We start from the raw sequence: 14,761 nt of genomic DNA, 5'->3' as shown, positions 1-14,761 counted from the left end.
AAGTGGGATCCGAACCCTCGGCAGGAGCGCCGCCGCGCTCCCAAGCGGCGCACTGTAGCAGTGCGCCACCGGGCCGGCCCTAGATTTATTTCTGAAGAAGACTTGGCTAGGTATAAAATTCTTGGGTCATCTTAATTCAATTATTTGGTTAGTAATGGTGTTGTTTTGCTCCTCAGTTTGTTTTATTAGCTCTGCAGTCTCCCTTTTCATCTCATTCTAATGTTTATTATTTGTCTTTGATGTGCCTTCATGCACTTATTAATCTCTAGACCGCAGAGTACTTGTGGGGCATTTTCTATTCCTTCAGTTATGTTTTCTTTCAGACTGAGTTCTGTGCCTCTGCTTTTACTTATTTATCTGTTCCTTTCCTTCATTCTTTTTGCTGTGGTGTGTGCTTAGTTGCCATTTTGTGTCTTATCTTTCTTATGCTTAAAAATGGGCAATTCTCTCCAGACCATCTCTTTGCTGAAACATAGTATGAGTGAACTCTCCTTGACCCTTTTGCCATTGTTCCTTTTGTCCCTCTGAGGCAAGGTTTGAGGGCTGGGGTATTACAGTTCTATCTACTTTCCTGTAGTCTGAAGGGAAAACATCTCTGGAGTAGAGTTCAGCTCTTATTTGACCACGTGAGTTCTGCTGCCCTTTCTGAGATTTTGTTAAATGATTATAACCTAGTTTCACTTATTTGAAGGCATATACTAGGCAGTGGGATGTGTAAAAGATACCTATAGACTTTGAATCATTTCACCTTTTCACTTTAGAGCCTTGGAAAATTTCAAGTCCTACTGGTAGTTTTTTGTTTGTTTGTTTGTTTTGCCTTATTTTGTTTTGGCTTGTTTGCTTTTGCTAAAATCTTGACATCGTGGCAGTGGGATGTACAGGCTTCTGGTCCCATGGTTTTTCTTCAGCCTACTTTTTCTTTAGCCTAGTTTATCCTCAGTGTGGCTGACTGCTAACTCCCTCAATCTACTTTTCTCTAAATTAGGAAGATTAGCCAGTATGTTCAGGATTTTGTCTTTTTACCTTCATTCTCCATAATGGTTTCTGGGGGTTGAGTTAGAATTCTTGCTTAGCTGAACCACATAGTACACAGCTTTCAATTCCTTTTAAAAGGTTATGGCAGTAAGATTATGCCTTCTCTTCTTTATTAGTTATTGCTGGTGATTTCTTTACTCTTTAAAAAAAAAACTAGTTTTGGCTCAAGTCCTGGGAGAAGATTCTGTAATCTGCTTCATCATACTGATGTTGGAGGAGAGGGTCTGGGGAGCCCCAGTAGCCGGCTTCAACCCACCCCATCCTCTTAGCAGGTTCTTGACTCCACCATAGTAAAGAATTCAAGAGCAGAATCTCAGTAGAAAGTGAGAACAGGTTTAATGTAACAAATAAGAGAGGATTTTCACAGAGAGAGTGCAGCCTAGCTCCAAAGACTGACCAAGGCCCACTCCAAGTTTAACACAAAAGTAAGAAATACACACTTAACTTTCAGTACAGAGTGCAGGCTGGCTCAAGAGAGTGAGTAGCTGCTTGCTGAAAGTAAGTTTGATACAAAGTAAGTAAAGTTCTGGTTGGCTCCAGGAAAGTGAGCAACAACCCTGCCTTCTGCCACGATTCAACTTTTAATAGTTTCACTGTCTAATACATATTCATGGTACCTAATGAATATTCAATTAAGGGGGCATTTCCCTGTCATGTAACATAGTCTTGCACATGCTCAGTTGGTATCTTTTTGGAGCATGTTCATTGGTCAAATCCTATCATATGCACCAAACATATTTAAGAATATTCTGTGCTCCCATCCTTAGTGGAAGGTCATTCAAAGAATAAACTCCCTTCCGCTGAGCATGCTTGGCTACCAGTTATATAACCCTTCTCTACAGAGCATGCCCAGCCACTGGATTTGTATTAGCCAGCTCCCTGGAGGTCTCAGTTTACCCATGTTGGTGCAAAAAATAGGTCTGACTAGGAACAGTAACTTTCCTCTAGGGGAGGGTTAGATGGGGGCTGGAGACCTTGGGGAATGGCTTGAAACCGAGAGGTGTGTCCTATAACCCGAGCCCGTGGAAACCAAGCACCCCCATCTTGATACCAACACCTTTTCTCAGAAGTCCCACCTAAGTAAATTTCAATCTTATGTTTCCTAAGGGGTGTGTATGTTTTAATAATGTAAGCTACAAAGCAGCAGGAATATAAAGTTAATATTTTTATTTGTAGCTAATCTTAGAATTTACAAAGTGCTTACTCATCTGTTATTTTATTTAATTCTTATGACTGTCTTATAAGGTAGGAAGGACAGAACTTATTATCCTAATTTTACTAAAGAGGAAACTGGGATCCAAAAGGATTGAGTGAGTTCCCAAGTCACACAGCTGATTTAAGATGGAGTCAAGACTCTGAAGTCAGACCAGTGCTATTTTTACCATACCCTGTTATTCCACATAATGGAAATGGTTGCCTCCATCTCCAAACACAAGCATCTTACTATGTCTTTAATGTTCCTACACACCTTATTATGACACCAATTTAACTGAGTTAAAGCCCACAGCGGGATGGGGAATGTAGGGGAATAATCTTATGTGACTATTGTATTCTGATCCCTAACTTACTTCAGTCTGTCTTGGTTATAATAAAGCTAATATTAAGTCTTTTCAGCATTTTTTCCCTCCCTGGTGTGTAGGAAACTGTCAGGCTTCATCAGTAAAATTAGACATTCATCCTCCAAGGCTGGCAGTGGAGACAAGAATTTCCACATGGGAAACTTGACCTTGTGGACCTTATTCTCATGTCTGTAATTCACTTTCTTCTTGGTGTCTTTTGCTCTTTATTCCTGCCTTGATGAAGGAAATATTCCTTATTTACCATATTTTTCCCAGGAATGTGTCTTTGACTCTCTCATAAATTCCTTGCATTATAGCTGAGACTAGGCTGGAACATTCAAACAAGGCTTCACTGAAAGAGCTGGATTAGTAGCTAACATACAACTACATGTTTTTGTTTTTAAGTTATGACTTCTCTATGCCTCAGGAACTGCTGGCCTGCTTTCATCTTCCATCTGTTACAAGGAACATGTGCTTAGATATCTGCTCTTCTTGATGATGACACTCAAGAAAGCAAATTCTATAGAGAGATTGAATTTCCTCTCTTATCTTTGTATCATCTACTTTCTAACTTTTACTTCCCTTTCTAAGCTTATTCTTATGTAATGAGTAACAGCAGACATAGTGACCACTTCAGGAGAAATGCTTCTCCTATCCACAAGGATGTGGTTTTACTGTTGACTCAATAGGGCAACTATATCAGGTTGTCAGATCTACAATTGTCATCTAATAGATGGATGGATAGATAGATAGGGTTAATATTAGCATGAGATGTCAGAAAGCTGTTGAGAATAGCAGTGTAATTTACCTGTAGTTGTGCCACTAGTTTAAGCTGACACTGTTTTGTTTTGTTTTATTTTGTTTTTTTATCCTTCTAGGTATCATGAACTGATCACAAAGTATGGGAAGTTGGAGCCTTTGGCAGAAGTGGACCTAAGACCCCAGAGCAGTGCAAAAGTAGAAGTCCACTTTAACGATCAGGTGGAAGAGATGAGCATTCGTCTGGACCAAACAGTTGCAGAACTAAAGAAACAATTAAAAACTCTAGTGCAATTACCCACAAGCAACATGCTTCTCTACTATTTTGACCATGAAGCACCCTTTGGCCCAGAGGAGATGAAGTACAGCTCTCGGGCATTGCATTCCTTTGGCATTAGGGATGGAGATAAAATTTATGTGGAATCCAAAACAAAATAACCTCGACCAGCCTTGTAAAAGACACACTTAAGGACTTCTTGCAGGGCATGTTTCCGGTGTAGTTTTCTTTAGGAGGGAGAAGATTGTTTTAGTTTTGTTTTGTTTGGTTAGGTTTGGGAGGGGTTTTGTATATTTTTTCCCCGACAATGTGTAGGGGACCATTTTTGGTATTTTCTACCACAGATTTCTTCGGCTCAGCCAGCAGAATTGGCCACATCTCCAGTCCATGTGCCGTCTTTCTTGAAAGGTGACAGAGAATCACTGACTTCTTACTGTGTTCACTGGGGTTAGTCTGCCACTTGGTTATCATTACCGTTAGGTGTACTAGTGAAGATAGCATGAACAGTACAGCCCTTCAGAAGGGTGTCTTATAGTATTTAAATCAGGAAACAAGGAATCTTCACAGGAAGGGCCACCACTCTCTCTCTCTGTTCTTCCTTTTTCTCTCCCTCTCCCTCCTTTTCTGTTTTGGTTCAATTTCTCACTTTGACTTGCATCAGCACATGTTTACCTTACAGTTTTATTGTTCATAATTAACTATTTTTCATCTGGCTGATTTTTTTTTCATTTCTTCTTTTTGATATAATTTAAAGTGTTTTAAGCATTTTTCAACCTGATTCCTATCTCAGGTACTCAGTAAGAACCTACAACTCTGTTAGGACTTTGAAGAAGAGTAGACGAAGAGTTAAAACTCCAGGAAAACTTGCTGTTACTTTGGAAGCACAAGCAGAGCAGTCTGATCTCTTTATATGTTACTAACTCGCTCTGGATTTCTCTCATATATTACATCAGCCATGCTTCCATAATATGAAATATGTCAGATACTGGAGTTCTTTCATTTTTTGCTTATTGAATGTATCTCTTCATACTTTCTTTTCATTAGTTTAAACTGTATATTGGGAATAGAGGCCTGACTTTATAAGGAATCCATTAGAGTAGTGGATGTACGTGCCAGGAGAGTTGAGAATAAGCTAATGAACTGTCTGTGGTGTGTGTAGGGAATGAAGAGGAACCATGGGAGAAAGAGCTTCTGACGTTCCTGCCTGTGACATCCATTTGAAGCCCTTGCTCTTGCACTTTGCATTAAAAGTGGGACATTTTAATCAAAGGGAGCTTTGATTCCCAGTTCTTCCCTGGGATTTTGTGATGTCATAATTGAACAGCTATTTTTGTTTCACTTTTTAATTTAGTTATCCCCGTAGAAGAACTCTGACTCATCTATGAGTAAAGTTTGTGTCAAAACTTCAGAATTGCCTCCAAGTCATATGTTTTGCAGACACAGTTAAAAGCGCTTTTCTTTAAAGCTAGATCCTTACCTGTTCTGAAATCTTTTTGTTTGTTCTATTCCTTTGCTAATCAGATGCCATCCCTTTTTTTAATATGTACCTTTCTTGGTCCACCATGGGTACAAGTGGGAGATTTGGGAAATTTAGCTTAACTGGGGCAGAAGGTGTGCAGGTGAAGTATTTTTCAAAGAATGCAATTATTATTACCTGATTGCACTTGACCTTTCACCTTTGTTATGTGATTCCACCCCTCCTACAAATTTAATTTCTTCTGAAATTTTTAGATGACTCTTGTAAATTCTTCGTGTATGGGGAGTCGTGTTTATTATTGATACTTTTTAAATTTTCCTATGCCGTGCGGCAGACGTTTATTCTTTTAGTGCACTTCAGGTTCAGTATCTGTAAAGCCTTTGACCCAGGCCTACTGAGTCAAGTCTACATTCACTGTAACATTAAAGGAGAAAACCAAAGGGTTTGAGAAAGATGAATGAGGCCTATTCTCCTTCTGCTGCAGACTTTATCTTTCAAAATCATAAAAATGAGCAGTGGAGATCCAGGCTGGGTAGAGACAAGAATAATTATTTTGCGATCACATTTTCCTGACAGATTTTTGGAAGTAGGAAAAAAGTGTGGCAACAGTGTCATGAAGATTAAAACTGTGGGTGCTTTGTGTATGTGTGCGTGAGTGCAGATGAGTTTGAGAGAGAAATTGTGTAATTGAGCCCATTGCTTTTGTCAGCCTGGGAAACAGATGCACTCTTATTTTTTGAAGTTGTATGACCCCTGACTGTCCCACAGCAGAAGGCAGAGCAAACGCTTATGTTATGCTTTAATCATAAGTGGAATGGTCACAATTAATAAGATATTTTATATATGACAAAGTTTTATGAAATGCTTTTTTACTGTTAGAGACCTGTTTCTTCTGTTATTACAGAACACAGTGTTTATCAACTGCAGGCATAATTCTTTTATTACACAGTTGCATGTAAAGGGAACTCTCATTTAATTCAGCAGATATGGGTATTTTTAGGGCATTGTAATTGATGGTTTTAATAATTGCTGAATAATTTTTGATTAAGAAAAAAGTCTAACATAATTACTGGTCTTTTAGAGTTACAGAACAGAAGTAAATGAGAGAAGCTGTCTGAGCATGTGTTTTTAACATTCATTTGGGTGGCTAAGTAAAGATGCTGCTTTTGAAATAAAATTGGTGCTGTGTAGACACTTGTAACCAAATTATTTTTATAACAGGCCTAAAAGAAGGAGAGAATAGACCATGGACCTTTGAGTCTACAAGTTATGCATAATTGATTATCTCCAGCTTCTTTGTATTAACATTGACTTTGTTCAGATTCAGTGAGAGCATATTATTGACATTTATGAGGCAAAATGCTGTCATAGCTGGTATTACAGATATGTTGCTACAGGCACAGTGTATAGAACCTATCTTTTCTAAAATAGAAGTTCTTTTCAGTTATAAAACAGGAAAGGAGTAATAAAAGAAAGCCAAATTAAAACCAAGGAAACTTTTCTATATGTGGGTAGATAGCTACTGAAACTATGGTAGAAATTGGTTTTTGAATCTGAATTTTTGAAAAATCCCAAATTGGTTTAAAGAAAAAAAATTCCACAGTCGTATGTCTTTTTTTATTATTGAATTTTCTGTTGTTTTGGCATCTAATTGCCGCCATTGCCATAAATACATAAGAAAGCAGCAGATATTTTAAGCCCCTTGTTTTTTAAGACCTTTTGGTGAAAAGTAAGCCCAAAACATAACTTGAGCTATGTGTAACAGGGTTGAATGCTAAAATGCTATGTTTTTAAAAAAATTTTGTTTACTTTTAAAAAAATGAAATTCGTTTCTAACCTGATGTTTCAGCTATGTTGCTAGACCAGAAGTATTAGGAGCAAAGAACACTTGTTGCACTAAGAGCTGATCACCATTTGAGGCATGCTGCTGATAGCTTTTACTAATGCACATGTGAGTGTGGCTTGCTACCTGGGAAATGCTAGGCTCCAGGGCATGTAAAACATGAATACAGAATACTAGATTGTTCTAAGCAATGTCATTTCTGTTTATGAATTTGATTTTTCCCATCATTTCATGTTAGATTGAAAATGCAAAAAAACTGCTTTCAAGAACACCCAGAAGCTATCTGTGTTGCCAGATGTGTTGTGAACACTCTACTATTTTTCATAGGTGCTTCCTTAAAATATATGTCCATTGTAGTAAAGGAGAGGGACTGGACTCTCTCAGGCTCTTTACTTGCCAGTTGTCTCCTGCAGTTAATGGAAATATATATTTTATTTTAAAATATAATTTAAACATGAAGGTCTATTCTTTGCACTTTTTATTTATATATACATATATATAGATAATCTTTAAAAAAAATTAAAAATCCAAGTCCATTTTCTCTTTGTGTTCTGATTTTTTTTTCTGGAGTGTGGGGTCAAGGTATATGTTTATTTTTATATTATATATAGATAATCTTTAAAAAAAATTAAAAATCCAAGTCCATTTTCTCTTTGTGTTCTGAATTTTTTTTCTGGAGTGTGGGGTCAAGGTATATGTTTATTTTTATATAGCTAAAAATGGACATCGGTTCTGTGGTTGAGTTTTCTGGGGGGTTGGCCTAAACTAGTTAAGAATCTAACCATTTTAACAGTATTAACTGGAATTTTGCCAAAGTTGAAAACTGCAAAACAAAGGTTCATAAGAAATGGGTACTGCTTTTCTGGTAGCAAAATTTCATACTTCTGACATGCTCTCTGCACTCTTTTTTTTCCTTTAGGGATAAAACCTCTCTTTTGAGATGTTTAGCGTCATCTTTTTTGAGTAAGTTCAAGAATCTCATTTTGGTGAAATAAAAATTTGCCAGAGCTGTTTTTTTCCTTTGAAAAATACTTTTCTAGAAGTATTAAAGTTTTGGACATTTGAACCCTATCTGCATGTCAATAAGGACTGTACTTTATTTCTGTATTTAAAAGACAGAGTCCATTAACTTCTTTCTTAATGCTTCAGAAATGCATAAGTATCATATCTGTTTAAATTTAGATTATTTCTGCCTCCTATTCAAATTTCAAAGAATTGTATTTTTAATTTATGTGCTAAATTCTATTTAATTACTATTGTGAGCTTTTCTGAGTACGTGCAAGGTATACATATATCAGGACATCTAATATCTGTTGGACTGAAAAATGCTGTGACTTTCTTCAGTTATTAGAATGCACGTAGAACAAGATGGTTGACCTTTGAAGTCATATTTTTCTTTCCAACTCTTCTCTGGAAAAGAAGTTTCCATTTGGTCTTCACAACAACCCTATAAGGTCAGCACTGGTATCCCCATTTTCTTGCTAGTGAGGAAATTGATGCATAAACAGGTTCAGTAATGCCAAAAGTCACATGGCTGGTAAGTGACAAGGCCAGGATTCAAACCCAAGCCATATGCCTGCAGAATTCATGCAATTGACAGCAATACTATCATGCTGACTGCTGAAGTTCTCTCCTCCAAACCTGCTCCCCAACACACACTTTTATTATTTGTCTTTATTTTCACTAAAAACACTAAACTAAGATGTTCCTCAATATCCATTTACTAAATTGATTTGCTCTGCAACAGAATCACTGATGTGGCTGATAGCCCTAAATCTGGATTGGAATTTGCCCCCATGCCATTTCCAGAATTGTGAAATTGTGATTGGTACATATCTGTTGTCCTCCCTGCTGCTCTGAAATGCCATCTTGAACACTTGTGCTGGTTGCTACTGACAAGAATAAATGAACCAGTAGTATGATACAAAAAGACTGATAATTTGGTTTTTAACCTGGGGACATTCTAGACCCTTAAAACTTGGTTTCAATAGACAGGCAAAGGTGAGAGAGGTCTCTCAGTTCCAACTCAGACTTTATCGAGGAGGCATAGTGTTGCAACTGAACTTAAAACTGGTGTTTATGAGGGAAAAAAAAGTTTATAATCTAGTGGAACCTTTATCAAAGGTTTGCTTTGGAAAAGGATGAGGCTGTCGCTGCTGTGTTACTCCTTAAAATTCAAGAGGGAGCTGTGTGAAGAATAGAAACTGGTGTTTATGAGGGAAAAAAAAGTTTATAATCTAGTGGAACCTTTATCAAAGGTTTGTTTTGGAAAAGGATGAGGCTGTCGCTGCTGTGTTACTCCTTAAAATTCAAGAGGGAGCTGTGTGAAGAATACTAATACTGTTGACAAAATACAGGAGACAGGTTATCTATTATTGTCTGCAAGATCTAGATCTGCCAAAAAAATTACAATGCAATTTCAGTTGGTCAAGTCTTTCACAGATTCTTCATCCTTGAATGCTTCCTTGTCACTCTTAAGTAATACAATTAAGGTGTTAAATAAATAAGAATGGGAATAGAGGAGGCAGACATTAAAGAATACAGACTAAAGAGAGAAAAATGTTTTCTGAAATACCAGATACATTTGAGGGCAGATATAAGCTTTTCTTCACTGCCAGGGAATACAGCTAGGACAATATGAACTGTTTTGATTGTGTTAAAATTTTGTTTGCTTTAAATTTCAATTTGCTTACCAAAATCTATTTTCAAAAACTACTTAAATTTAATTTTTAAATAGATAACATTTACATGGTGCAGAAATCAAGCAATATAAAGAGGGTATACATTGAAAAATCCCATTATAATGCCTGTACTCTATCTTTTATTAGTTCCTGTGTGTCCTTCCAGAGTTTACAATTAATAGTAAATAAGAATATATATTCTGATCATTCCCCTTTTATATAGTACAGTTAGCATATTGTACACTATCATGCACCTTACTTTTTTCACTTAAAATTTATCTTGGCAATCTCTCTATAAAGGTACATAGGAAATCACTTTATCCTTTGTTTAAAATATAAGTATTCCTTTTATAGATGTACGATAATTTAACCAATACCGTATTCATTAACATTTGAGTTTCCCCCTTCTCTCTCAATCTATTTTTTTTAACTATTTTCAATTTGCTGAAGTAAATAGAATATGTTCTTTCACATGTTTGAAATAGATCTATACAATACATTCCCAAAAGTGTGATTGCTGGAATACATTCCTACAAGTGAGATTGCTGGATCAAAAGGTCGATGTGTTTCTAATTTTGGTAGATATTGTCAAATTGTTTTCCACTGGGATTATATAAAATGAGTCTTTTTTCCCTGGTTTTATTATTTATTACATCCTGCAAAGTCAGACTTTACTGATCTTGGGCTTGATATGATTCCTGGTTAGTGCAGCCAAGATAGTATTCTTCCCAATTAATCACGCAAATCTAGGCAGTTGAATTCAACACATTACAGATTTAGTGAGCCATCTTTCCTCTGGAGCCTGCAATTTTTAATCATTGGTGAGTGAGATTTTTGCCTCTGCAGCAGAAGGTGTTATGTATTATTTATCCTTAACAATGTGTGAGAACTTGGTTCAGCTGGGTGCCGTTGAAAAGTGGTGGATTAATTACCCTAGAATCCTGTGCTTATTGTCTAGAGTAAGCTTTAATCAGAGCTAGTTCTTGCCTACCAGTGAAATCTCTTCTAGAGGAACTACTTGGTGTTCCTTGTGAATAGGGAATACAGTGTGTCTTTCCCCTCTTCCCTGTCCCCCACCCCCAAATGTATTGCTAATGTGCTACAAGGATGTTAGAATAAGGCCTATTGTGTTATTCTGGTCTACTTAGAATTAGCTATTACAAACTCCTTGGCTACAGGTACTTCAGGTACTTCAGTTACTTTCAGAAAATATCTGTGACTCCTTGTTTAAATTTCAGAGATAGGGCTGGCCCGTGGCTCACTTGGGAGAGTGTGGTGCTGACAACACCAAGTCAAGGGTTCAGATCCCCTTACCGGTCATCTTTTTAAAAAAATAAAATAAAAAATAAATTTCAGAGATGAACATCTTTTATAATTGAGCTCTTAGATCTAGAAAATATTGCTGGTTAGTTAATAATTCATGTTATTCAATGTAGTTTTCAAAGGGTTGATGCCATATTTCTCATAATTAAGCCATATTTATTAGCATTAGCCCAAACCCAGAGTCTAGAATGGGTAAGGCCAGTACAAAAAAATATAACTTACATGCAAATAATATTCTTTAAAAAGATGGATTTTTAAACATTTGTTCTATAGATTAAACTGATGCTTACAGCTTGCAGATAAATGATTATTACCATGATAATAATAAATATGAAAATTTTAAGATATATTACATCAGGTTTTTTTTAAAAAAAGACGTTTTCAAGAATAAAAAACTAATAGACTGCATCATTCCATTTTGTGAGTTAACCCAGATGTCCAAAAGTGAAGATTCTAAGGCAATAAGAGAGGCAAACTTCCAGATGTGGGGATCTTGAGACTCTTCATTGTGAGTGTCTTTACTGTTTAGAAGTCTTCAGGAGCACAACTGCATTTTCTCCATCACCTCATCCATTTTAAGGATTCTGCTATGGATAACATTACCAGTTTCAGGGAGAATGTAAGTATAGCCTTAGCTATAATCACATTAATGAGCTAGATCTAGAAGGTTGACATCATTTAATCAATGGATTAGTGGTGAAAACAACTGCTCTACAGAAATATTTGGACTCTCCATGGTAGATTATACAACAAAGTAAAACAATCAGTTGTAAAGGGCTTATAAATTTATCCAAGACACCAGTGTCACAGGTTCAGTTCTCTGGGAAGCAGATGCTAATATGGAGTTGGGAAGGCAAAAGGTTTGTCAGAGAGTAACAGATGTGAAAGAACAGGGGAAGAAGAGAGGGATTGGGCAGGAGGGGCCATCAGGCCATGCTGCAGACCTGACAAAACCAGCCAGCCCAATAGGATGTTCTGGAGCAAAGATTTTCCATTAGCCGAGTCTTGCCTTGGGCAGAAACGGCCTGGGCCTTTTACCAACACTTTTCTCAGTCATTGATTGGGGAATGCACAAGAACATAACCTCAGCTTGAACATTGATGTAGACACTGAAGGGGCCAGCAAATGGAAACTGTCAGCTAACCATATTCCTTGTAGCTGCAAATCATTCCTTTCTTCCAGGTAGATCGGGGTGGTACATCTTCGTTTCTGCCAGTCTTCCCCAAGCAATGTGTAGCTCGAATTCTCCACCCACTATCAGGGGGCAGCTCCTCTAGGGTTCTAGTGAGCCTCTCTTCTTGAAGGGAAACTTAGAAGAGGGAGGTTAGGGGAACGACTTACAACTCCTGTCACTGCAGTTGATTTCAGGGCCACAACTGGTACCCTTTGTCTCCCATTCTGCTATACATTGTATCACCTCAGCTGTCACCTCTGCTGTTCTCAGTGGCTTACCTTGTGGTTTCACCCAAACCTTAATTCTTTAGTAGTCTGAGTCCCAGGTAACCATATGCTATTCAGTCTGGGGTGCTACACTTGTCCATTACAGACACAATTGGGCAAGGGAGTACCAAGAGGCACCAAAATAGCTCACCTGAGCGTCCGCACATTATCCCTTGAACCCATTGTGTAACAGCAGCCCTACCTCCTCCTGCTGACCAGGATCAGTTACTGCTAACAAAATGTTCTTGAAGACGTTCTTGGTTCATCTTGCCTGTTAATCTTTTGACATAAGGAGTCGAAAGTGCCCAGGCAGCATCACAGCCATAGCTCATAGTTTAGTGGGACTCTTGCAGCATCCCCTGGTGAGAGTGTGCTGTTTTGGGAGACCAGGACTTCAAAGTCTGAATGGCCCAGAGATGAGGGGTTGGGAAGCACACAGTCCCCCAGTAATCATTGGGAATTATAGCAGGTGGGACCACACCCACTTCCACACCTTGGTTTCTGGATCCATGCAGTCTTCCTATTGGGGATACTGCACCATACAAAGGTGTCTAACTCATTACGCATACAGTGTCCTGGACAATAGCATCTCATCCTTGCATGGTATTATCTTCCAGGTGGTGCTTCACCTGCTCCTTAAGCAATTCATTTCAACATTTGACTGGACTGGCATCTTCTGTGTCATACAATATCTACTCCAACCAGTGGATCCCATAATCGTAGGCCCACTCTCACACCCCCTTTTCTGTAAAGTGGGTTCCCTAGTCAGGAATTCTATTCCTATGGATCAGGCATTCTGATTAGTGCCTGATCCATGAGAATTCCGTTAGTGGTGTTGTCTAAGGCTCTGGGTAAGAAAGAACATCCAGAATATGGCCATATCCCTGTGAGGAGGAACTGCTGGCCCTTCCAGGATGACATGGGTTCAACGTGGTCATTTGGTCACCAAGTGGCCAGTTGATCTCCCTGAGGAATAGTGACATACTCGGGGCTCATCTTGGCCTCTGTTATTGTCAGGTTGAACATTCAGAGGCTACATCAGCTAAACTAGCCTTGCCACTGAATCCACCTGACTTCATGACTTGCTAGGTCCAGCAGAACCCAGGTCATGATTGGAAGTTCTGGACACAAGACCACTTGTCTCTTGAGCAAATGTTCCATTGCAGGGCCCAGTTTTATGCCAGGATCTGATTTTCAGGAGGTGTGTGATTCTTTGCTGCAGATGGCACATCCTTGCTCCAGAATGCCAGAGGCTGGCATTGTAGTTCTCCCACTGGAATTTGCAATAAACTGCACATTTCAACTTTTTCCAACACTGACACCTCCAACATCAAAAGGTCTACCAAACATATAGTCTAAATAACAGAGCTGCTTGCATCGTAGCCTGGAGCTGCTATGGAATTCTCTCATGCTCTCAGCCAACTCCAACTGGCTGAATTCCATATCTCATGGAATGCGGGCCACAACAGTTTTCCTAGGTTTGGAATGTGTGGTCTCCAGAACCCAAAGAAGCCTACAAAGAAGGATTTCACTGTAGAGAGACAACAAGATGCAGTAGTTTGTCTTTTACTTTGGAGGAGATATCCCAGCACATTCATGATCACTGGATTCCTAAAAACTTTACTGAAGTAGCAGCCCTGAATCTTTGTAGAATTTTTCTCCCACCATCTGGAGCATGTGTCTTACCAAGGTGTCTAGCCTGTTAGCCATCTCTTGCTCATCATGCCCAGTCTGTTGATGTCATCAATGTAGTGAATCAAGGTGATGTTCTGTAGGACCCAGATGGCCCTGATCTCTTAGCACTATTTTATGAAAGAATGTGGCATACTTATCATAGCCCTGGGGGAAAACTGTAAATGTGTATTGCTGTCTTTCATATGATGCTGTTTCTGATCCTCGTTTCTGATTCAGATAGGAAAAAAAAAATGCATTTGCCACATGAGTGCTACATACTTTATACCTGAAGCCATGTTACTCAGCTGTAGCAAAGATACTACATTAGCACAGCAGCTGCCATTGAGGCTACTGCTTGGCTGAACTTTTGTAGTCTGTAGCCGTTCTCCAGGATCCATCTGGCCAGTTAAATGGAGACATGATAGAGGCTACCACCTCTGCTCTGTAAGAGTGATGCTAATCTTTAGCATCCTACCCCCAGTCTAGGATGCAATAATCTTTTGTATTTACTACCTTAGCTGGAGTGAGGGAAGCAGTTTCAGAGGTTTCCTCTTGTCTTCCTTACTATGATAATTCTTACCCCGCAGACCAAGTACCCAATGTGCCACGTACATCAATCCCAATTATATATTAGGACTGAGAAAATGACAACCAGGTTTGTCTTCAGGCCTTGTGGACCCACTGAAAGCTTGA

At 38.5% G+C, this 14,761-nt stretch overlaps 1 protein-coding gene across 1 annotated transcript in view; it reads left to right on the top strand.

Moving 5' to 3' along the window:
• TBCEL (tubulin folding cofactor E-like) overlaps positions 1–5,038 on the top strand; it is an 80,100-nt gene extending 75,062 nt beyond the window's left edge. The window contains exon 8 of the mRNA XM_008578338.1: positions 3,473–5,038. Coding sequence (XP_008576560.1) covers positions 3,473–3,791 — 319 coding nt within the window. The 3' untranslated portion in view covers positions 3,792–5,038. The remainder of the gene's footprint in view (positions 1–3,472) is intronic.
• Positions 5,039–14,761: the final 9,723 nt, after the last annotated feature.

This window comes from Galeopterus variegatus, unplaced genomic scaffold, assembly GCF_000696425.1.
Source record: "Galeopterus variegatus unplaced genomic scaffold, G_variegatus-3.0.2 Scaffold1665, whole genome shotgun sequence".
Taxonomy (NCBI): Eukaryota; Metazoa; Chordata; class Mammalia; order Dermoptera; family Cynocephalidae; genus Galeopterus; species Galeopterus variegatus.
Note: the sequence above shows the minus strand (reverse complement) of the source record. Positions and strands in the feature narration are given on the sequence as shown.